The sequence below is a fragment of the Pelophylax lessonae genome (genome assembly GCF_965119305.1).
Source record: "Pelophylax lessonae genome assembly, chromosome: 1".
Lineage (NCBI taxonomy): Eukaryota > Metazoa > Chordata > Amphibia > Anura > Ranidae > Pelophylax > Pelophylax lessonae.
This window is the reverse complement of record NC_138768.1, coordinates 791,903,758-791,928,069: the sequence shown is the minus strand read 5'-3', so window position 1 is coordinate 791,928,069 and position 24,312 is coordinate 791,903,758. Positions and strand designations below refer to the sequence as shown.

General features: G+C 43.1%; 1 protein-coding gene across 1 annotated transcript in view; it reads left to right on the top strand.

Moving 5' to 3' along the window:
• The window catches only part of LOC309551713 (proton channel OTOP1-like), a 63,841-nt gene that overhangs the window by 26,264 nt on the left and 13,265 nt on the right, over positions 1 to 24,312 (top strand). Inside the window, exon 4 of the mRNA XM_082252398.1 lies at positions 16,431 to 16,489. Within this exon, the coding sequence (XP_082108524.1) occupies positions 16,431 to 16,489 (59 nt within the window). The remainder of the gene's footprint in view (positions 1 to 16,430; positions 16,490 to 24,312) is intronic.

Genomic DNA, 24,312 nt, shown 5'->3' with positions numbered 1-24,312 from the left:
ACTATCAAGTGGATATAGGAGGAGTCCCCTGTAGTGCATTTGCACATCTTTCCCAGCAAGGAGTATTATCTCCAAGGGTTAGAAAGGCTGGATTCATCTCTTTTTCATGGATAGTGTAGGACCCACTGATAATGGGGTACTTTGACGCAGTGGTGGGCTTGAGCACTATATGGCCATATGGTGGGACCAAATCCCCATTTTTATTTATGGATTGTCTTCAAATTTGGTAATTTCTTTTGCATGTGTGCGCTATTCTTTTTTAATATACATGTCTTTTGGTTCATAGCTGCACCAGCTTTAGAAATACATGGGTATGCTCCCCCAAATTTTTTGCTTGTTTATTATGTATTCGGTCTGACCAGACTACCGAGGTTGAGCAACCCACCCCACCCCCCACACACACACACCTGAATACTCTATCAGTGTCCACTATCAAGTGGATATAGGAGGAGTCCCCTGTAGTGCATTTGCACATCTTTCCCAGCAAGGAGTATTATCTCCAACGGTTAGAAAGGCTGGATTCATCTCTTTTTCATGGATAGTGTAGGACCCACTGATAATGGGGTACTTTGACGCAGTGGTGGGCTTGAGCACTATATGGCCATATGGTGGGACCAAATCCCCATTTTTATTTATGGATTGTCTTCAAATTTGGTAATTTCTTTTGCATGTGTGCGCTATTCTTTTTTAATATACATGTCTTTTGGTTCTTAGCTGCACCAGCTTTAGAAATACATGGGTATGCTCCCCCAAATTTTTTGCTTGTTTATTATGTATTCGGTCTGACCAGACTACCGAGGTTGAGCAACCCACCCCACCCCCCACACACACACACCTGAATACTCTATCAGTGTCCACTATCAAGTGGATATAGGAGGAGTCCCCTGTAGTGCATTTGCACATCTTTCCCAGCAAGGAGTATTATCTCCAACGGTTAGAAAGGCTGGATTCATCTCTTTTTCATGGATAGTGTAGGACCCACTGATAATGGGGTACTTTGACGCAGTGGTGGGCTTGAGCACTATATGGCCATATGGTGGGACCAAATCCCCATTTTTATTTATGGATTGTCTTCAAATTTGGTAATTTCTTTTGCATGTGTGCGCTATTCTTTTTTAATATACATGTCTTTTGGTTCATAGCTGCACCAGCTTTAGAAATACATGGGTATGCTCCCCCAAATTTTTTGCTTGTTTAAGTGTCAATATACTCTTACATGCTTGATTTGACAGATTCATTTCCACTAATTTTAGGGCTGCCTGGTGACCTAGCTTTATTCTTATGAACCTTAGTGAGTTGTATATATATATATAGTTGGTATCCTCAGAGTCTGAGGGCCCAGATATTTTGCTTATTTTTGTTTTATTAAGTATACCTTCTTTCTTATCTTCTCCAATCAAACTTTTTAGAGCCTGTTCACATAAATGCGATGACAGACATCGCATGGGATTCACAACGCACTGCTCTGCAAATCACATGGGATGTCTGTGCGATGCGCATTCAGCCATACAGATTGTATGGCATCGCTTTCAGACATCACTCGTACAGGACCCTTTTTTGTGTCTGCACCAGAATCGGATCGCATGGGTGTTCACACCCATGCGATCCGATTCGTGTCCGAAATGACAGTTTGCACTGCGATATTGATCTTATCAGGAGGCAATTTACAAGATGATATACGGCCCTTCAGTCCCAACTCTCCCTGTATAGTGAATTCTCTCTCCGCTGGCCAGGAGATGCGACGACACAGAGCACTTAAGCAAAGCGTAGACACATCTAATTTATTTCAAGTTTCGTTCATATTTAAGGGAAGTTTTGAGCGGCAAAAACTGCTTTAAACTGGTTACAATTCATGGGTCAATTTAACAATAGAACATATCACAGAAAACAATACATGAAAAGGCCCTTGTGTTCCCTATACATCTGTGTCAATATGAGGTGTCTTGTGTCTGAAATTGTGTTTTGTGGGAGAGCCGATCCGTCTGTGTTCAGCTGTATGATGTGTTAATGTAAGCAATTGTCAATTGTGTTTAGGTGGTGTCAGTAATCTCTATGCGAAGCCTTAACTTGTTAAGTGTCCAAATGAATGAATGAAAAGGTGTTTAACATGTCAACACCTATCAATGTCTTGTCGTCTATATGCAAAATATCCAACTGCCAGGTGTAGTCTGGCTCGTTAATAGGTAATTGCAAGGGGCCCATATTCCATTGGAAAGTGGGCATGAGCTGAAATATATTATGAAATATATATTTTAGTAAGGCACGTTGATACACTCTTTCAGATATGCTAACTGATCTAGGGGTGTCGTTAACTTTGTATTGACACCCCCAGCGATTCGCATATGGCAGTGTAAACTGCCTGTGAGTTGGATGCGATGTGGGAACCCGCAGTGGATTCGAAGGGTTCCTCGCATCGTATATGTGTGAACCGGGACTTAGTTTTCTTTTGTATTTAACTATAGGGTCCCCTTTAGTACCAGCTTATTTCTGCTTCATATTCCATTTTATTCAACATGATTTCCCCCTCCTTATCTGCAGGAGAATCGCTATATGTTTATTATCACTTGTCTGAGGGTTAAATGTCACTTTAGCATCCAACAAATTTTAAGATAAGACCTGGTATAGAACTATATTGTATTCTATATTTTATATGTGCCTTATTTTATGTTTATTTTGTTTCTGTTTCTACTATATTATATGCAAAAATACATATTGGTTCTCTGTATACTGATATTTTTGAATGCGAAAGACAGTCTTATCTTATATTGAATACTAAAATGTTTATATATTTTAATATTGTTTTCAATATTCCTAAATAGTTTGTAAACAAAAAATAAATAAATGTCACTCTATTCACAAAATCAGTAGCCCAGTGGGATAGTATTTGCTTTCATTGTTGGTCCCAAGTTGCTTGCAAAATATTTTTTATCATTTACCTGCAAGTATACTTATACAAATCCTGTGTGATGGTATGTGATAAAATCTTGTTCCCGTGGGAAAAATGTAATTATGTGGACTAGGGTTGAGCTCAGTATTCTGTCTGAATGTAAGTTTATGGTGTTCAGTGTGGGCGAACATTACAGCTTCCAGCTATCAATGGTTGCTAAGGAAGCACCAGCTGCTTGTAGCCACTGCATCCATGTAAACCATTGACGTCTCCCAGCTCATTCATTTACATGGCTGGGAATCCTGACCACTTAAAGGCTAAGTTAACTTTTTAAAAAATAATAATAAATGCACATCTTTTTGAAGGTACAAAAATGTACATTTATTATTTTTTTATTAGGAACCTGTAAGCATTGCACCTGTGATCAGCAGATCACAGGTCGAATGCAATGCTCCTGCATACTGTCAGTGTAGCTGTCTGCTCGTACCTCGTATGGGCAGGCAGTTACGAAATGACAGGAAGAATCAATAAACTATCTAGAGAACTCATCAGCGCCCTGGTAGTTCACAACAGGGGCTTGAAGGTGGGGCGGGGGGCTGCTAGTTTAGTAACGCGGTACATGTTTCACCCTAGATATGGGTGCAGTATATGTATGTATGTATGTTATAAAAGGTGAACTTGGCCTTTAAGCATTTGGGTGGTTTATGGAGCCTGTTACAGTATTGCCTAAATATGGCCATATTTGGGCAATGATGTCACCACTCTCTCAGTTGTCAATGATTACTAAGGAAGCAGCAGCTGCTTAGAGCCACAGCTCCCTCACTATCCACTGATGTCACTCGACCCATTCACTTACATGGCTGGGAATCCCTGGGCTTGTAAGAAAATGGCAGGGAATGGAGTGATACATAATTGCCTAAATATGTCCATATTTTGGCAATGGTGGCACCACTAGCCCCACCCCTTCCTTCCTTTTTATAGTTGATGAGAGCTTTAATTCGGCTAGTTTTATGGTCCGGATCGGTCGCATGTGTCGGGTTTTCAGGACTTTTTTTTTCTGCGAGGTGGCAGTGGGCATCATAATTGACTATGGATTTACAATAAGGGACATATTTTAGATTTTTATTTTTTAAATTAAGGGCTTGTCAAACATTTGGGTGTCTCTTTGTGAATGAGTAGGGTACTATACATCCCATACTAATTCACGTGGTGGGGCAGTATAGCCTTGTTACTATTACTGATAAGGCTCTCCGCCTGCATCTAACATCAAGACTGTTTTGAGGATGCGTCTGCTAAACATGGTTTCAACCATATGGCTCTCTGTGCCATGACTGTATGCAACATTGCTCTTGCAGAGCATTTGACTGTGTGAATTGCGGCTACACCTTTGAAATCTGCTGATACCTCCAGCTCATATAAGGCACTAATGATATCCACTCTTGGCAACCCCTCTTTCACTGCTGTTTCAATGTTTTGGGTCCAGACCTCCAAGGCGCTGGCTACTGACATCAGGGCCACCGCTGGGCGGCAGGCTGCTCCGGCTGCCTGATAGGCCCTCTTGAGATGTACATCAATTCTGCTATCCATGATTTCCTTAAAAGAAGCTGAGTCCTCCATAGGGAGCGTTACATTCTTTGCCAGGCGTACCATGGCCGCATCGACTGGTGGTGGTGATTCAAGCGAGGCCCCATCTGTCTCTTGTAAGGGGTATAATTTGTGCATACGGTTGAGAGAAAACCTCTTTTCAGCTTTCCATAAATGGAAAGTAAGTTTGTCGCTTCTGTTAGAAAAGGGAAGTAGGATTTTGCCTTTTTTGGCACTTCCTCCTCTTCCCAAGCAATTGCTTGTTTTACTGCCTGTATGAAAGGAACTTTTAGAGAGAAACTGAATCCAAGCTGCTCTGGGTCCTTATCTAATGCGGAGGAGCTTTCCTTCTCTGCCGGATTTTCCGACTGTAAGGATACCCCACTGGGCAGAACTGCACCGGATGCTGACGTCCCTGGATGTTACTCTAGCAAGGTTTCTTGAGCAGGCAGCGGGGCCACTGGGATCGTAGAGGTAAATTTGAATAGAGATTCTCGTACTACTTTCTTTATTAATGATGAGACCTGCACAGTTTCTTGTTCCCTGTCTACTGCAATTTCCTCAAGACAGTTTTTACACACCAATTTGTTGGATGCAAGCCCAGCAGGATTTCTTGCTGGGACGTCTGCATTGCTCCGGAGAAGAGGAGGTGTGTCCCCCTTTTCCTGGACTTTTTTCTAGAGTGAGGGTGACGCCTAAAGCTATGCTCCCTTGACGAGCGATTGTCCTTTCTTGTGCGGGGCTGAAACAAATCAAAGCAAATTGCATAAGAGGGCGCTCTTTTGGGTTTCCTGTAAACTTACCTATTTTGGAGGTCCCCTACCTTAGGAATTGAGGGTCTTGCATATGTGGTGACTGACTCATGGTAAAAAAGGACATAGGGACGGTAAGGGCAAAAGAAGAAGGCTGAAGATAGAATGAGAAAGAGGTAGCGAAAAAAACCCCTATTTTTTCTTAAATTAATTACTCAGCCTACCCGCCACAGGAAGCCTGCCGAATATTGCACAAAATCCACCTAAAGGGTAGGAGCTGCACTCAGGAGGCTATATCCTGCCTGAGCCCTTGCACCTTACTGACTCCTTTAAATGTTCCCAGGGTAGGAGAGCTCTCCCCTGGGCTCCTCCTCCTACTAAGGGCAAAATATTACACCTTTTCCATCTTAAAAGATGGCGCCAGGAGCCGCTGCCCTCGGTGCGCATGCGCGGAACTGCATGCTCTAATGACGTAGTCGAAAACTATCCAAACCAGCAAAAACAGCGTCTCACCGCCACCTCTCCCCTATAGGGAGACTGGATGCCTCCTAGCACAGAGTGGACGGCTCACGTCTTCTCACAGGCCAGGTATACCAAATAAGAAACAAAATAAAAAGAAAAAGAGAGATAAAGGAGCACAGGGGAAAGAGAAAACATATAAAAAAGGGAAAGGGAAAGACATAGCCTGCCAGGCCCAAAGAAAATAGAGCTGGCCTCCCCCCTGCCAGATCTGTATACCGTAGTCAGGGGAGCGGCAGATTTAGTTCTTAATGAAGAAACTCTGAAAAAAGGCCCATCAAGACCCACAGATGAGGGCTTCCAGGCTATTTAGTGCATTTAGCCATTCCAGCACTGACAGAGGCTGAACCCAGACGGCTACTGCTCTAAGGCAGAGGTGAGGGACATAATATTGCTTACTTCATCACTGGTGCGTGGAGGTATGAGGGAAAAAAAAGAATGGGGGGGGGGGAGGAGGGAAGTCAAACAACTCCTTTTTTATGCTATTTACTGGTCCTCAGGGAGTGGTCAAGAGGCGGAGCTCTATCACTAGTATGCTGCCATGTTGGCATCAGGGAAATTGTTTTCTCAACAAAAGTGGAGTTACCCTTGAAATATTTTTGAGGGATTGAAAATACTGCCTTGTCCAAAATCTACATATGGGGTTAGTATATGAACTGTACTGCATATTGGTATGAAGGCTTCTCCATACATACATACATACATACACTATATTGTCAAAAGTATTGGGAGGCCTGCCTTTACACTCACATGAAATTTAATGGCTAGGTCTTAGTCTGTAGGGTTCAATATTAAGTTGGCCCACCCTTTGCACCTATAACAGCTTCAACTCTTCTAGGAAGGCTGCCCACAAGGTTTAATACATCCCAAAGGTGTTCTATTGGGTTGAGGTCAGGACACTGTGCTTTGTGAACTGGTGCGCTGTCATGTTGGAACAGGAAGGGGCCATCCCCAAATTGTTCCCACAAAGTTGGAAGCATGAAATTGTCCAAAATGTCTTGGTATGCTGACACCTTAAGAGTTCCCTTCACTGGAACTAAGGGGCCAAAGCCAACCCCTGAAAAACAACCCCAAACCATAATCCTCCCTCCACCAAATGATTTGGACCAGTGCACAAAACAAGGTCCACAAAGACATGGATGAGTGGGTTTAGGGTGAAGGAAGGGTGACCTCAACCTGATAGAACACCTTTGGGATAAATTAGAGCAGAGACTGCGAGCCAGACCTTCTTGCCCAACATCAGTACCTGATCTCACTAATGCCCTTCTGGAAGATTGGTCAAACATTCCCATAGACACACTCCTAAACCTTTTGAACAGCCTTCCCAGAAGAGTTGAAGCTGTTATAGCTACAATGGGTGGGTCAACTCAATATTGAACCCTACGGACTAAGACTGGGATGCCATTAAAGTTCATGTCCATGTAAATGCAGGTGTCCCAATACTTTTGAAAATATAGTGTATGTTTGGAGCCAGATAACCATGTGAACCTGTCATTTGTTTGATATTGTTCACCCTAATAATATTGCTGAATTGCTAGCAGTTGGCATGCTTGCAAAGAACTGTATCAACCTTCAGATCCAATTCTGCCCCTCTGGCAATTTTGTGTTCAATCCCTTTGGAATGCATGGAAGTGAGATCTAAATGTATGCAACCATAATCTGTGTCTGCCAGAAACGCTTTTCTCTTACGTCCTCCGACAGTCGCCGCCATCTTCATATTCGTCACAATGGGGTATTAGACTTTGCTCCGAAGGAGTAGCTAGGCAACAGAATATGTTAACATTAAAGCTTTTAACATATCCCACCCCCAGGGGGTGGTCCCCTCAGTCAATACCCTCCTACTTCCTGCATCCATATCTCAGTTTCAATGTCTAGCTTGTCAGGAGTAGCTGGATCTCTCTATGCTGGGGCTTTTTGCCTCAGCCTTTCTCTTCTTTTTTGATTTTTTGTTTGAGTTTTTTCTCTCTCTTTATTTAGCTGTTCTTTTTGTCAGCATTAGTTAGTTCTTCTGATGAAGAGGATCGTGCGGGCTGGGTCTCGGGCTGATCCCCCTGGTCGCAGGTCGTGGGTCAGTGGCTTCCCAGCCTGCCTTCGAGCGTTCAGCCAGGTAACGCTCCTGGCACAGTGAATGACCCATCCCTGTTCGGTGCAGGGATGATTGGTGAGGTGGCTACCTCACTGGACGCTGTGCGGTTTCTTAACCCCGATTTTGTGCGTCCTGGATGCGACTCTCCCTGCCTCATATGCAGCGGCTTGTTCGCCTGTGCTGGTTACCCACGCCATTAAGAGGTAAGTGTATCTATGTGGGGACCTGTCTGTCGGGGGGGTGTCAGTCTGGGACTGTGTAACCTGCCTCTGTTCACACCGTTTGGCTCCCTATCGCTCTGGCTGCATGCTGTGGGCTGCAGGGGGGGCTGTGTGACACTGTCTGTGTCAGCCTGTGTGAGGTGTGAAGGGCTGTGTGCTGTGTGGCATGTTTTGTCATGTTTGGGGCACGATACAGCGATCGCTGCAGCGATCCGCCATGTTTTTTACATGTGTGGTGTTATCTGCATCACAGTAGTGGGGGAGCGGCGGTTTCGGCGCCAAACGGCGCCATTTTGATTGCGCTCGCTCCAGCCGCATGTTTTCACTGCGGGCGGCCATTTTCTTGTAGCCTTCCATAGGCTTTAATAGAGCGCCCTGATTTCATCACTTCCTCTTTCCTGGGTGCACCGATCGAGGCGGCAGCAACAGCAGGGGTCTCTTCAGGTTTTATCCTTCTGTTCTTCCTATATCCATTGCCTGTGTTCAGTTTTGTCCCTGTGGGGGTCTCATTGTGCTTGTGTGTGTGTGCGGTGGGCTGCGCTCGCCACGCTTGTTAAAGGGGCAATTAACCCTTTATTCTCCGGCATATTTTTTTGGGGCAATGGATTCTCAGGAGGGCAAATTTCCTGCCACCTTGGTGGGAAGCCAGGGGACTGCTGTTTCCCCCCCAGGGGGGGATTTAGCCGAAGTGGTGGCTAACCTTGCTGCTCAGGTGCAGATGCTGGTGGCTGCTCAATCCACTAAAAGACCCAGAGTTTCTGTTTCCTCTGATTCTGAGGGTGATGGTGATGGGGCTGCTATGGCTGGGGTCTCCTTATCGGGGTCCCGTTCCTCCCTGGATCTCGTGGGGTCCGAGGTGGAGGCTGAGGTTGAGGGGGTTGATAATTCTCCCCCTGGCTCGCCTGAAGAGCTTGCAATCATGGATGAATTGGTTGCTTCTATAAAACAAACGCTGCGTTTGCAGGATGAACTGTGTCCTCCTGCTGCCCTGGCGGCTTATGGGACGCAGAAAAGACGCAAGACATCGCAGGTCTTTCCCTGCACTGATGATTTTCAGCGCTCTGTTAAGGAACAATGGCGCAATTTACGCAAGTCTTTTGCTGTGCCAAGTAGGTTCAGGCTGCGTTATCCTTTCACGCCTGCCACTGATGAACGGTGGTGTGTGCCACCCCCGGTGGATCACGCGATTGCAGTTTTGAATAAATCCACTGCGATTCCTGCAGAGGATACTCTGGTGTTCCGAGATGCCACGGATAGGAGAATGGAGTCTCTTGCCCGTCATGCTTATTCTGTTACGGGTTCGATGCTGAAAGCTCTGTTTGCCTCTCTTATGGCAGCCCAGGCTGTCGCAAGTTGGACGCAGGTGCTTAGGCGCGTCTTAGTGGCTGATTCGGCCTCAGCGGCGACATTGGATATGGTGGATCAAATCCATCAGGGTGTCATGTATCTGTGTGATGCGGACTTGGATTTAGTGCCGTTGGCTGCACGTGTACAAAGGGTGGCGGTGTTGTCTCGCCGCCTGGTTTGGTTAAAGTGTTGGTCTGTGGACCAATCTTCGCGCAAGACCTTAGCCAATCTGCCTTATGATGGATCTCGCCTTTTTGGGGAATCCTTGGATACGTTGATAAAGGGGATCACGGGCGGTAAGAGCACTCTCTTGCCCCACTTCCCCAAGGCTAAGGGGGCTCCTGGTAAGAAACATACTAATTTTCGGCCTCCTCAGGGGTCCTTTCGTGCCTTTTTGGTCGCACTACAAGGGCAAACCATTCAAGGGTCAAGGCTCCCAAAAGAAGCCGTGGTCTGGTAAACAGAAGTCCGGTCAGTCCGGACCCGCTGCCCATAACAATGCGGCCTGAAGGGGCGCCCTCACCCAGTTCTGGGGTGGGGGGACGCTGCTCGGTTTTCTTCAACCCTGGCTGGCCCGCGTGCGGGACCGGTGGGTTCAGGAAATCGTTCGATCTGGCTACAAGATCGAGTTTCTCTCTCGGCCGGAGAGCAGATTCTTTCCCTCAAATCTTCAACTGTCTCCGGAGCGTTTGCGGGATCTGCACCTAGCGGTGCGGGACCTGAGGGCTCAGGGAGTGGTGGTTCCGGTGCCTCATCGGGACAGATTTCGGGGGTTTTATTCAAATCTGTTCACCGTGCCCAGGAAGGAGGGCAAGTTTCGTCCAATTCTGGACTTGAAGGCTCTGAACCGCTTTGTGCGGGTTCGCAAGTTCCGCATGGAATCCCTGCGGTCGGTGGTGGCTGCCCTGGTTCCGGGGGAATTCATGGCCTCCATCGATTTGAAGGATGCGTACCTTCACATCCCGATTTTCGAGGGTCACCAGAGGTACCTTCGATTCGCCATTGCGGAGGATCATTACCAATTTGTGGTGTTATCTTTTGGTCTCGCCTCGGCTCCACGGGTTTTCACCAAGGTGCTTGCACCCGTTCTGGCTTTGTTGAGAGCCCAGGGCATCTCTGTCCTGGGGTATCTGGACGACATTCTGGTTCGGTCTGCGACCAGCCAGGGTCTGGAAAAGGACCTGTCCGTCACGATGCGAACTCTGCAGGAGTTTGGTTGGACGATAAATTTTCCAAAGTCGACGCTGAGTCCGTCGGTTCGTCTTCCCTACCTGGGAATTATCCTGGACTCGGTCCAGGCGAAGGTCTTCCTGCCGGAAGACAAACTCAGGACTCTTCAGGAGGAAGTCAGGTCCCTCAGGGACGTTCCGCACTCGTCTCTGCGGACGAGCATGAGATGTCTGGGATTGATGGTCTCGGCCTTCGAGGCGATTCCCTTCGCCCAGTTTCACACGCGGGGTCTCCAAGCGGAAATCCTGTCCAGGTGGGACGGGCGACCTCAATCTCTGGATCTTCAGATCTCATTGAGCCATCGCACCAGAAGGGATCTTCTGTGGTGGCTCCAGTCCCCGATGGTTTCGGGGGGCAAGTCCTTTCGTCCTATCTCATGGACGGTGATCACCACGGATGCCAGCCTGTCGAGCTGGGGTGGCGTTCTGGGCGTTCTGCCCGCCCAGGGAACTTGGTCGGAGGGGGAGTCCTCCCTTCCGATCAACATTCTGGAATTGCGTGCGATAAATCTCTGCCTTCGTCGCTGGACGGACAGGCTGCAGGGCTGTCCGGTTCGGGTGCAGACGGACAATGCCACGGCGGTGGCCTACATCAACCACCAAGGGGGCACCAGGAGTGCCCGAGCGGCTCGGGAAGTGGCCGACATTCTGTCTTGGGCCGAGACTAATGTCCCGGCGATAACAGCAGCCCTACGTCGCCTTGCCTGTGAGGGGCTGACCGCCACAGTAAATAGTCGTGCGGCGGTCGGCAAGCGGTTAAAGTGACCCTAATCTCTGGTTTCAAGAATAAAAATTATATTAAAATATGTATTCTTAACTCAAAAAATACCACTCTTTGAACTCATCTACCCCTAATTCTCCAAAAATCCAGTTATTTGCTGCTGTGTTCCAACTTTCTATTAGGGGGTGGCTACACTCATTCTCCATGGTCCCACTGTAGAAGAAATGTAGCCACTCTCTCTTGCCCACACTCAAGATAGACTATAGAATATGAACAATGGGATTTTTAGCACATAGAGATGTCCAATAAGTAACCCTAGTATTAGTTTTTTTTATTTTTATTGTTTCATGATGTGATGGTTGCAAATGAGGTGACAAGCATGTCTCATTCTACCAAGAGAGTGTGTGTGCAGATTAACTAGAGATGATACCCATAGTTAGTATATATCATAAGGGCACATATCCAAGAATTGACAAAGGAATAATTTATGTTATAAATATATAAAATAGAGTTTGCACTGTTGAAAGTCATATGAAAAGATTCTGTAAGTGCAGTCACCATTTTACAATGACACAAGTCAGATAAAAGGTGCTTTCAAATGAAAAAGGAAGAAAATGTGTACCATTTCCTGTTGCAAAAAATGTTATAAACTATGCATGATTCACATTGTAAAAGTACAGTAATTTTTGTATGTGCTCTTCCTAAAGTGGAATTCTAGGCTATTGGAGCAGTACAGTGGTGAAGTGGTTAGCACTTCCGTCTAGCAGCACTAGAGTCATTAGTTTGAATCCCAACAATGGAATTACCTGGCTGGAGTTTGAATGTTCTCCCTGTGCCTGTGTGGATTTCCTCCCACACTCCAAAGACATGCTGGTAGGTTAATTGGCTCTTGTCTAAATTGGCCCTAGTATGTGTATGTATGAATGTGAGTTAGGGACCTTAGATTGTAAGCTCCTTGAGGACGGGGACTGAGGTGAATGAACAATATATCTGTAAAGCACTGAGTAAATTGACGGTGCTATATAAGTACCTGTTATAAAAATAAATAAATATTGCTGACTATACTTAAACCTGCTCCCACCCTCATCTGACTCCTATTCTAACTGTGCTGTGAATAGAAGATGTTTATACTTACCTATTCTGAGGATGCTCCGGTCCAGTCACATAATCTCCCCAGCGGCTGGCTTCAGCTTAGAGGAGAGATTTCCGACAGTGACTGGAATGCCTGGGTGGTGACGTTGCCCATAGGCTTACTGCGCGGAATCTATTGTCAGCTCTCCCCCCTCTCTCCTGAAGCTGCCACTGGGAGCCAATCATGTGACAGGACCAGAGTGCGCTTACAATAGGTAAGTGTAAGCATCTTCCTTTCATAGTTAGAAGGGGGTGAGAGCTTAGTTAACAATAGCCTGGAATTTCACAGTAAAAGAGAAGTATGGACAAAAATATTTTGGCTATACTTCTCATGTGGGTCACAGGAGTGCACTTACTTGGGGCATCATTACAGACAGGACATTTTCTACTCCTACTTTTCACAGCCTGGCACCTTTAAAGTCTGAAGGATAATAAACTGGCCCTTTGTTTAGAAAGTTTGGAGACCCCTGCCATAGATAACATAGAGGTAAGCTGATTTTGGTCCCCTTAGTCTGCCTGTAAAGTGGCACATCTATAGCATGTATAGACCATGCTGCAGCAAAAATTACATTTAAAAAATAAAATGTAATTGGCTCGCGGGTTGCAATTTCTGGCCTGGCTTTTTTTTTTTAAAAAAAAGAATAAAATGGCGTAGTGTCCCCCCCCCCCCCCCCCTTCCCAGTCCCTATACCAGGCCTTGTCTTGTTCTCTCTATTCTTTCCACCATCCCGCCCACTGTACTAGATTTTCTATCTGCATCTTCTGCAATATCTGCGGTCTAAATTGATAGGGATGGAAGTGCCAGGAGGCTTACCTTATTGCACATCAAGCAGTGAAGCAGGTCAGCAGGGGCTGTGTAGAGTAGGACCAAGCGTAGATTTTCCATAAGTCTCCTAACCCACCCCACCATCTCCAACAGAATTCCTGACCAGGCAGGTGTCTCTTTCCTAGCTGCTAGAGTGTAAGAAAAAATGATCACCCAATTAGCCCATGCCCAGAATCACAAACCCAGCTGGGCAAAAATGCTGCTTTATATTTGCTACTGTTGTTGCAGGTAGTGGAGTCTGTCCCCTTTCCACAATATTGTGGCCTAATCTGCACCATAATGGCAGTGCCCTGCACCTTGGGGGTGGTGTCAGCTCAGCCACACCTACTCCCTCCCCTTTTAGAAGGGCACGATGAGGGGATGAGACCTTTGGGATAAGGTGTCTTTGCAAGGCATATTGTGCCACCTCCCTTAAAAAGGTTCCCTCCCAGCGTTCAAGGGTTGTGGCCTTGTCTGGTTCAGGGGGAAATAAGGGAACACACTTATCGCCCCCTCCTCTTTCCCGACTAACCAGGCTGTGAGTCTTATATGAATTTTTAAGGGGACCCTGTGCCATGTTTTTTTTTCACAAATATTTTTGGGAAGCTGATTGCCATGGGGAATTTTGTGTTTAGCACAATTTTCATACATTCGCCACAAATAACAAATCTATACATTAAATGTGTACTATGTCAACTCACCCTCACTCATCTCACTCTGTCTCCCTGCAGGATTTTTTTTGGTTCCTGCTGCTGTCAATCAGATCCAGTGACGAGGGAGTGGGGGCGAGGCCAAGCCATGCTCTGTGTGTCTTATGGACACACAGAGCAGGGTGTGGGAGTGAGCATGCACAAAAGCCCCCATAGAAAGCAGCTTGCTATGCAGGCACTCCCTGAAGAGGTGGAGACAAGAGCACCGGTGTGGGACCCCAGAAGAGGAGGATCGGGGCTGCTCTCTGCAAAACCACTGCACAGAGCAGGTAAATATAACATGTTTGTTATTTTAAAGGAAAAAACAAAAAAAAAAACAAAGCTTTACAAGTGCTTTAACTTTTTTAAAAAAAAAGTTTGGTCAGCCACAGAAACCGTTACAAGTTGAGAGCACTGTGATATGTATGTATGTATGAGTAGCATAAGAGTTTGTAAGTAGAATTTTTTTTTGTAATATCTAATTATTTAAAACAGATATATTTATTTGATTAAATATTGAAAATGGCGCCTCCTAATAATAGAAATCTACAATAACATACTGTATACACAGCAGCCATCAATTTTTGGTGCAACCAAAAAAGTCTGTAAATGAAATTTAAGGTGCTTTATAATAAAGTGCTGAAACGTGATAGCGAATAAATAAGTATTAAATTAATAAACTGTCATATATGAATAAAATCAATCAAACAGATGATAAAAATCCATAGATGTCCGGATCAACAATATCACCACCAAAAAAGTGTCAAGGACTCAAAAGTCTTCTTTTATAAAGGTGCATGTGCTTAGTAATCCTCCACCTACAGTATTGAAAAAAGGGACCACCCACCAGAAGGCTAAGGGTCTTTAGGACCCAACTTGCTTTTCTATTACTCCAATAGAGATAACCTCCTTTAAGATGCAGTAAATCACTGAATTGCCCCCTGGGCTGGCAATAAAAAATGTAATGCTTGTTCCACAATGATAGGAAAGGATGGCAAAAACGTCCCCCATTAAAAAATATAAAATATATGATTGTGCAATATCGTTTTATTAATCAATAGATTTAAAAAAATAGTACATTCTACTCACATAAAAAGTGGCAAAAGCGGCACCCACAGTGTACAGCAGACAGAATCCAGAACGCCGCTCAGTCCCGGCGTGCATTCCCCATGCATTCCTACAAAAGCGAACGTGATGAAACCGAAAGTATTTTGCCATCCTTACTTATCATTGTGGAACAAGCATTACATTTTCCATTGCCAGCCCAGGGGGCAATTCAGTGATTTATTGCATCTTAAAGGAGGTTATCTCTATTGGAGTAATAGAAAAGTAAGTTGGGTCCTAAAGGCCCGTAGCCTTCTGGTGAGTGGCCCTTTTTTTCAATAGGTGGAGGATTACTAAGCACATACACCTTTATAAAAGAAGACTTTTGAGCATTTGACACTTTTTGGTGGTGATATTGTTGATCCGGACATCATATGGACTTTTATCATCTGTTTAATTGATTTTATTCACATATGACAGTTTATTAATTGTTAATTTATCACTCATTTATTCACTATCACGTTTCAGCACTCAGCACTTTATTATACAGCTCCTCAAATTTAATTCAAATATATTTATATACTTAATCTACTATATATTGGGAGTCTGCAGCAGTCTATCTTTCTATGCTTCATCTCTGCAATATGAATTTCAGTTTTGGTGAGATACTCCCCAAGGGTTAAATTTTTCTAAAGGGATGCAAACCCTGAGCCTCCATTCACACCTGAGCAATCATTTTCAGGCGTTTGTTTGGGCTTTATTCAAGCTTTTTTCAGGTGTTTTTTCTGGCTTTTTTCAGACCTTTTTTTGCAGGTGTTTGGAGGCAGGCATTGACATCTAACAAAAACGCTGGTAATCTAACAAAAAAGAAGCTCATGTACTATTTTGAGCTTCAGGCATTTTGCTTAGGGAGACAAAGCACTCAGATGTGAACAGGGGTCATTGAAATGCATGGGACTTTGCTTTTGGGCATTTTGAGATTTCAGAGATGAACGTTTTACGAGCTGAAATACGCTCAGATTTGAACAGGGCCTAAAGCTTTACTCATCAAAACACTGAAAGTGCGCCAGGTGATTATAATAGAACCAGATTTTACCATTGATCAGTTTGCAAAGGACATGATGAAATGAAAAGCTATTTCTTAAGAGCAGTAAAAGGTAGGAATCTGCTACAATATATGCTAAAATCCCTGCATTGTACATTAATCTCCCAGATGGAATTGTTTTTTTCTCAACAAAAGTGGAGTTACTGTTTAAGTAAACATTGTTTGAGGTGTTTACTGAAATCTGCATTTCTTTTATCTTTTAATGGCTTTTAATGGCTTTTAAAGTGGTAATTGCTTATATACTATAATATATATAATAATTTTATACATTCATGTTAATTATAAAAGACTGTACTCTGCTTTCTCCTAGGTATACTTTTTATGGTTCCATGCAAAAGATATCATACAGTCCTTTAAAACTCTTGAAAGGTAATCATCAGTTTGTTGTAATTGTTTGTAAAGATAATCTATATAGTCTCTTGCACGGGGACATAATAATTCTCTGATGTTAATACTAAGGATCTTGCTGGCAGAACGATTTTGAGTAAAATAATGCAAGCTATGTCCTCTGTAAAGACCTCATGTATACATGTGTACTGCACATAAAACTGCGCACATGTATACATGGGTAAAATTATTTTTCATTGTTTTCTAGCTTGCCAGAGTTTCAATGTGTATACACTCACTTGTACTTTTGTAAATATACATATATGCATAAAATACTGCACTCAAATGTAAAATTTTCTATTTTTTTGAATGGCTCTCAATGCATCACTTCGTTATGGATCTTTGTGCCGCTGTGGGCATTGTCCCATAGACAACAATGGACCTGTGCTCAGATCTGTAAAAACATTCAAACACTACACTGTTTTTTAGCCCGAGTGCGCAAGGACTAATGGTTTTGGATCAGTGTTTTGATAATTTTTGAAACTTTTTGCAGAGTTGTCTACAGAGAAGGAGGGGGAGAAGTAATTGCTCTGACTCATTTATTATATGGATATGTGTGTCATTTTGACCTTAAGCTCTATTTGATTTAAAATACAAAATACTCATATGCAATATTTTTTTATTTATTTATATATTTTTTTGTCCTGACCGTAATAAACAAAATAAGGAAATATTAAGACTACTATACTCTACACTCCCCTTAATTGCTATAATTCTTTCACAGGTGCAAGAGTCTCAAATGATCCTGGGTCTTAGGTGGCCTATTTATATTATAAAAAATGGGAGGGGTGTACTCACTTTTGTGAGATACTGTATATACAAGAGTTTAGCTTCCTAGCATTCAAGGGAATCATGCAAATCAATGTCACTGGGAGTGAGGAGACAGGTTACTGGGCTGGTATAGTCCAGTACAAGCTAAGCGGTACCAGCTCAGAAATGCTGCACAATACAGAGAGAAGTGTTATGAAGTGTATTGAAGAACTGTTATCTTTACTGTACAGAGTGTAATGGGGAACTGATGTTCCTAGTGAACAAGGTGAAATGTTACAGAACTTGGGCCATGGATTACAAGGAGTCAAGTGTGTTCTTTTGGAGAATCATCCCTTTTAAGTGTTTGAGTGCACCTTGCTTTTAATGGCAATCTCAGTGTGCCTGTGGGGGCACTAGTGAGCCCTTTCTCTGGGTCCCCACTTGGGTCCAGTAAGTCCTGCCCACATTCGCTTAAAGTATAAAGGATTATCTGGTCATAAACAAGCTGACCTCTAGATGAAATTGGTGAGTTGGATGAAGGTGTGAGATATCACATGTGCTTTTCTGATGTCCTGATTATGGGACATTTCTCAATATTTAATTATACCTTTTCAGAAAAGGAAAGGAAGCTTATTTCTCAGTAAAAAGAAGGAAAGATGATATGAATCGGCCCTTTACCACTTCACTATGTTGGGCAAGGTTGAATGATTAGGGTGTATGTACATATATCAAAAATATCTTTGTTTTAAATTTTGGATATACTATGGAAAGGATAAAACCCCTGCCTGTTAAATGTTTCTACTTTACCCCTTTCTGGAGATTTGCTTTCACTTCCTGTTCTAGAGATACAGCAGGGACTGAGAGGAAATCTCTACAAAGTGTGAAAATTCCTTAGACATTTATCACTGAAAAGGGTGTCCCTGTTTGAAGATTTGCCCTACTTTCTGTTTTAGTGTCAGCTGTAAAATAATGTCTTCTCATTTTTTTCTGCCATAATGGTGATGGGTCACCAGGACAAATGGAGATGGTAAATCTTCTCAGTGGGGACTAAAAACATAGCCAAGGTCATACTCTATTCAAACCTAAAATAAAAATTTTGGACTATACATAAGCTTTAAGACCAGCCATACATAGAACGAATTTCAAAATTATTTTATTTTTTAAATCTTATCTATTTTCGTCTGAGTTTCGCACCATTAGTGTATAAACAATACACTGTACACAAAGTATAAACAATAAAATTATTTCATGTATCTTACTCTGTAGCACATGACAGATGAGATAATTATAATAACTGACGGATTAGATAATAAGCCTAAAAACTGGTTTGGGTAAAAAGGAATTCTACAAGCAAGCTAAGATTATAACAGACATTTTAGGGAAGTTGCCCATAGCAACCTATGAGATCATTAAAAAAAAAAAAAAAAAAAGGAAGTTTGGGTAACAGATTCCTTTAGCTAAAACATTTTTCTTTATTTTTTTTTTTTGGAATTCATCAGGATGCACACCAGAAAGAAAGAAAGATGTCACGTAAAACCAATTTCACATTTAGGTGGACTGATGAATAGGGATGAACTTCAGGTTCAAGTTGACAATAAATTTTATCCAAACCCAAGCTGATCTCAGCTAAATAAACCATTTACTTAGAATGCATGTCCTGGCCTCTGAACTGTGGTTTAGGTGGCTTGGAAGCAGAGATGTATAGTAACTAAGTAGAACTACTTCACTACTGTACTTAAGTACTGAAAGGCGGTATCTGTACTTTCCTGGAGTAGAATTTTTTTCTCCTACTTCCACTTTTACTTCACTACTTTTTTTCGATGATTTCAATACTTCTACTCCGATATTTTTTTTTGTGCTGCATAGTTACTCGTTACAATTATACAAATTACCACTGCCAGAACAGTAGATGGCAGGTTTCATGAAGTTCAAAAAAATGTGTATAATGTCATGTGTAAATCAGCGCATACGAAAATAAATGCTACTGTATGTATAAATAAAATGGTCTACATATCTGCTGTTAGGGGAAAGAGAACCTCCCAAACAAGGAGAGTCACAAGCGTACATAGACCTTTTTCTGGTAAGAGGCTGATTTTGCTTTTTTCACTGGAAGTTGAGAGCACAGGTTTTGCAGTTTTGTTTCACTGGAAGAGTCTATTTGGATATTATTTTGCACTTACCTTCATCCGCCGGGTAAGGGGGGAAATCCACAAGGTGGTGGGACTCGGAGTCTGCACCTATTATTTGGAATAGCACCTGTTTGATTCCTGCACCTTTGAAAATATATTCATCTTGTTTTGTCACATATATATGGTATTATGGCATTATGGCATTATATATATGGACTTTTTATTGACTTTGATTTCATACACTCTTCCTTTATTTCATTATTGGAATATATTGTTGTATATCACATTAGTTTATATATCATTTTGCGCACCAATAAGCTGTGGAGAAAAAAAAAACATGTAGGGAAGAGAAGGAGGGATGCTTTAATAGTGTAAAACGTAACAACTTTACTTTAAAATAAGGTAAATCACTCACATGTTAGTAGAAGCAAAAATCGCATGTAAAAGCCGCCGGCGGGACGGCTAGGCACATCCGCACAATTCAGACGCATGTTCAGGAGATGACGTCAACACGCCGTGACCTGCGTGTTGACGCGGCTTTTACATGCGATTTTTGCTTCTACTAACATGTGAGTGATTTACCTTTTTTTAAAGTAAAGTTGCTACGTTTTACATTATTGGCGCCTTTTCCTTTCATATCTGGGACCTGTATGCTGTCCATCTGGTGGGATTGTGATCTGGCCTGAGTCCTGATACTCTGAGAGGAACCTGACATTCCAATTTGTCCAAATCTATGCTGAGTGTTTGTGAGAGCTTATCCAGTCCGACTCCTTGACATCCTGAGAGCGATTCTAATTCCTGGTCTGGTAAGGGGCTCAAGTTGTCGGTGGTGGCTGTTGTGAATTTCTCTGTGGGAATTCATCCTATAACCTGCTACTATTTATCTTAGTTCGGTAAGGGGCTCTAAATCGGTGGTGGATCTCACATTACCTATGCTATTTCTCTGTCACCAAGCACCTAGGAGAGGTCTCTCTGTGTGTTGACTCACAGCTACAGTATATCTGTGTAATTAATTAGCTCTGGTAAGCAGCTTCACAACTTGTGATGGATACACCTCTTTTTCGAATTTAAGTTGGTGCATTTTAGTTCTAGTTATATTTTGTTGTGGGGTTTTATGCTATGGCGTCCCTTTCTTTTCTTTTATGACTCCATGCCATTCAATCCCATGAGTCTACCAGGGATTTCTACAATCAAGTTGTTTGGATTTATACCCTGCTTTTATTAAACTGCAAGTCTGGTAAGCGCATTACCTAAGGGAGCTTGGATTCCTCATCGTGTTGACCCATTTAATTCACACTATTTAGGATCTCCTAAGAGACTATTTGATCACTTTATTTTTCATTATCAGGACTTGAGAAATTGACATTTATTTGTTCTTTAGTCACTAAGCGCGACTTATTATTTACACAGTTTTTGGAGGGTGTGGTCACACTTGAAGTTGCTGCTTCACTTAATTTTTCACCTTTAGCGTGGTTATTTTTCCTTTTTTCTACATGTTCATATTAAACTGTAATTATGAAGTCTCTTCAGTAAAGTTACATTAACTGTTCAAAGCCTGGTCTGAAGTTATTCAAAGGGGTGCATGTGGGTTTTTTCATATCTAAAAGAACCAGGGTCTGTAAAGCTCAAAGGGATATGAAACTCTACTACAAAAGAGTTAATTTGTCAAAAGAGTTAATTTGTCAAGACAAGGAAAAGGAGTGTAGTTGCTAAGAGTGACTAAGCACAAGTTCAAGACACCAGGCAAACTAGTCGTTAGGTGTGATACCTTGTAAGGTGACAGGTCCTCTGGTAGCAAGGGGGCCATTGTCTGGCTCCCTCCCTAGCGGTCAGTTTCCAGTAGTAACTGGAAACGAACCCACGTTACAGGGATCCGTGGACTGGTTACCAGTGACGTACCAACAGGGGGGGGGGGGCGGGGGTGCTGTCCGCCCCGGGTGCCAATCACTGGGGGGTGTCAAACAGGGTGCCTCATAGGATGTGTAGTTCTGCAACAGATGGAGGGTTGTAGTTTGAGGATCCCTGCCTTAAAGTGAATAACTCAACACCAAGTTCACTATATGGACCCCTTATGTATTTATACATGTTGATCATATCCCCCTTTTCATCTCCTCTTCTCAAGAGAGAATAAATTCAGTTCCTCTAATCTTTCCTCATAGCTGAGGTCTTCCATGCCTCTTATCAGTTTGGTTGCCCTTCTCTGCACTGTCTCCAGTTCCCCGATATTATTTTTGAGAACTGGTGCCCAAAATTGAACTGCATATTTTAGAGGAGGTCTTACTATTGATTTGTACAGGGGCAAAATGATATCTCTCTTTCTCGAGTCAATGCCTCTCTTAATACAAGAGAGGACTTCACTTTGGATTGTCCCAGTTCTACTCCGCCTAGTATGTATGATGCATACATATTCTTAGCCCCCAAAGGGCATAACATTACATTTATCAACATTAAACCTAATTTTGCCACAAAGTAGCCCAATGAAACAGTGCATTGAGGTTGGCTTGTAAGTTGGAGACATCCTGTAAGGAAGGTATTCGACTGCATAGCTTGGTGTCATCTGCAAAGCCTGTAATGATACTTTTAATCCCAGACCCTATATCATTTATAAAGATATTAAAAAGTAAGGGTCCCAACACTGAACTTTGGGGTACACTACTGATAACCTTAGACCATTCAGAGTAAAAATCATTAACCACTACTATCTGAATGCCATGCTGTATGTTCCCTTTTCTGCGCTGTCTCATTCTGAACACCTTGTTGTGCTGTTATATTCCACACTGCTGTGCAGTACATTGCTTATTTCGTAATATCCTGTTGAGTGCTTACATGTGTCTTTGAGGTGCTTCACTAAGCTTTTTGATGCATAGTGTTTTCTCATGCATGTGGTATCCAAATGGCTGGTACTTTTACCACATTTGCTGTGCTGCAGACAGAGACTGTGGACCACAATGATGCTGTCGGCAGCACCTAAAGATAAAAAGACCTAAATTGCAGAGCTCTTTCTATTTGTGACGTGCTGACGCGTTTCGTCATCAAGGGACATTATCAAAGGCCACGTCACGTCGGGCATGTCACGACGCATGAAAGCACGCACACGCTGCGGCCATTTTGATTGTCCATGTTTGTATTTACCTGCTGACATGTGAGTTGCCACTTTGTATTTTTTATGTGAAAAAAAGTACGTACTATACCATTGGAGTCCTCTTCTCTCTTGGAGGTACTTTCTGGTTTAACAGCTGGTTAAGCACTGTGAGGATATCAGAGTTGCCATTCCAACATCATTGCGAGCATAAGGTTGGACTGCTGACCAGAAGCCGGGTGATTGCTGTTAACTGAATGGGTCCCGGATTATCGCATCACACGTTTTTTTGACCACTCTATAATTTGAGGGTCAAATTGCTCTGGTAAGCAATTCATACTCTTTGAGCATGTGGTGGAGTGCCCCTAGGATTTAAGAACCATTCCTTGGTGTGGGATTCTTCTTTAATCCCTTACATTAACTCACAGAAAGGACTCTCTTTTGCATTATACCTAATATGGGACTTATGGACTGACTTCTATAATCTTCTTTTAAGCACATAATAATGTTTCCTTTTTGAGTACTCAATATTCATGCATTGGGTATATTATCAATTTGTGGGGCTGTACTCTTTTTTGTTTTTGTGATGGGGACAAGGGCCTCTTCCGGACAACCCTGAGCTGTGGTTGTGGGGGCTTATCTGAATCTGGAAGCCTCTTTTAACAAGAGGTCCCCCAGATCTCAACCCCTTCCCCTTATATGAATGGGTATCGGGAACATCATACCCCTACCCATTCATCAAAAAAGTGTAAAAAAGTAAAAACCACAGGAAATAGTTTTTGACAAGTCCTTTAATAAAAATAAAAAAATTAAAAAAATTGTGTCCCTTGATGTAAATCCATAGTCAATCACAACAATGCCTGCCGGAACCGAAATATGGAGAAAGTTAAAAAATGCTTCGCCTCCTGAGAGGCTACCCGCCGTATGCCCACTCTTCGGCTTTGACGGTTCTTTTATAGGCAAGGAGTGGGGCCTAAGTCACCCGGCGGCACCGCCCCTTCTGACGTCACATGATGTCAGATGACATCAGAAGGGGGTGGTGCCACAGAGGGACGTAACCAAAACCCCCTACCATCCTTGTATCCTTGTAGTGATTGACAATGGATTTACATTGAGGGACACTATTTTTGATTTGTCAAAAACAGTTTCCTGTGGTTTTTACACTTTTGTGGTGAATGGGTAGGGGTACGATGTACCCGATACCCATTCACATAAGGGGGGGCCGGGATCTTTTTAAAGGGGGCTTCCAGATTCCGATAAGTCCCCCACCTGCAGACCCTGACAACCACAGCCCAGGGTTGTCGGGAAGAGGCCCTTGTCCCCATCAACATAGGGACAAGGTGCTTTAGGGTGCCCCAAAGCACCCACCCCCCATGTTGAGGGCATGTGGCCTGGTATGGCTCAGGAGGGGGGGGTGCTCGCTCGTCCCTCCTTTCCTGACCTGCCAGGCTGCATGCTCAGATAAGGGTCTAGTAGGGGTCTTGAGGGGGACCCCATGCCGTTTTTTTAAATTTTGGGCGTGGGGTTCCCCTTAAAATCTATACCACACTGTTTTTTTCATTTTTTGTTTATTTTAATTTTATTTACATTACAGCCATGAGCAAGTTTAAAGGAAATGTTTTCCTTTAGAAATGTGAGTATTGCTGCAGCAGGCTCCATACATCATACAGATATTACCAGGCACGATATTTAAAGGAATTAAATATCGTTAATTTTTATTGTTTCATTTTAAGCATCATTAAAATCACTGCTCCTTAAAAACAATCTTTTTTCAAAATTCTTTTTGCATTGATACATGTCCCCCAGGGCAGTACCTGGGCCCCCATACAATTTTTATGGCAATAACT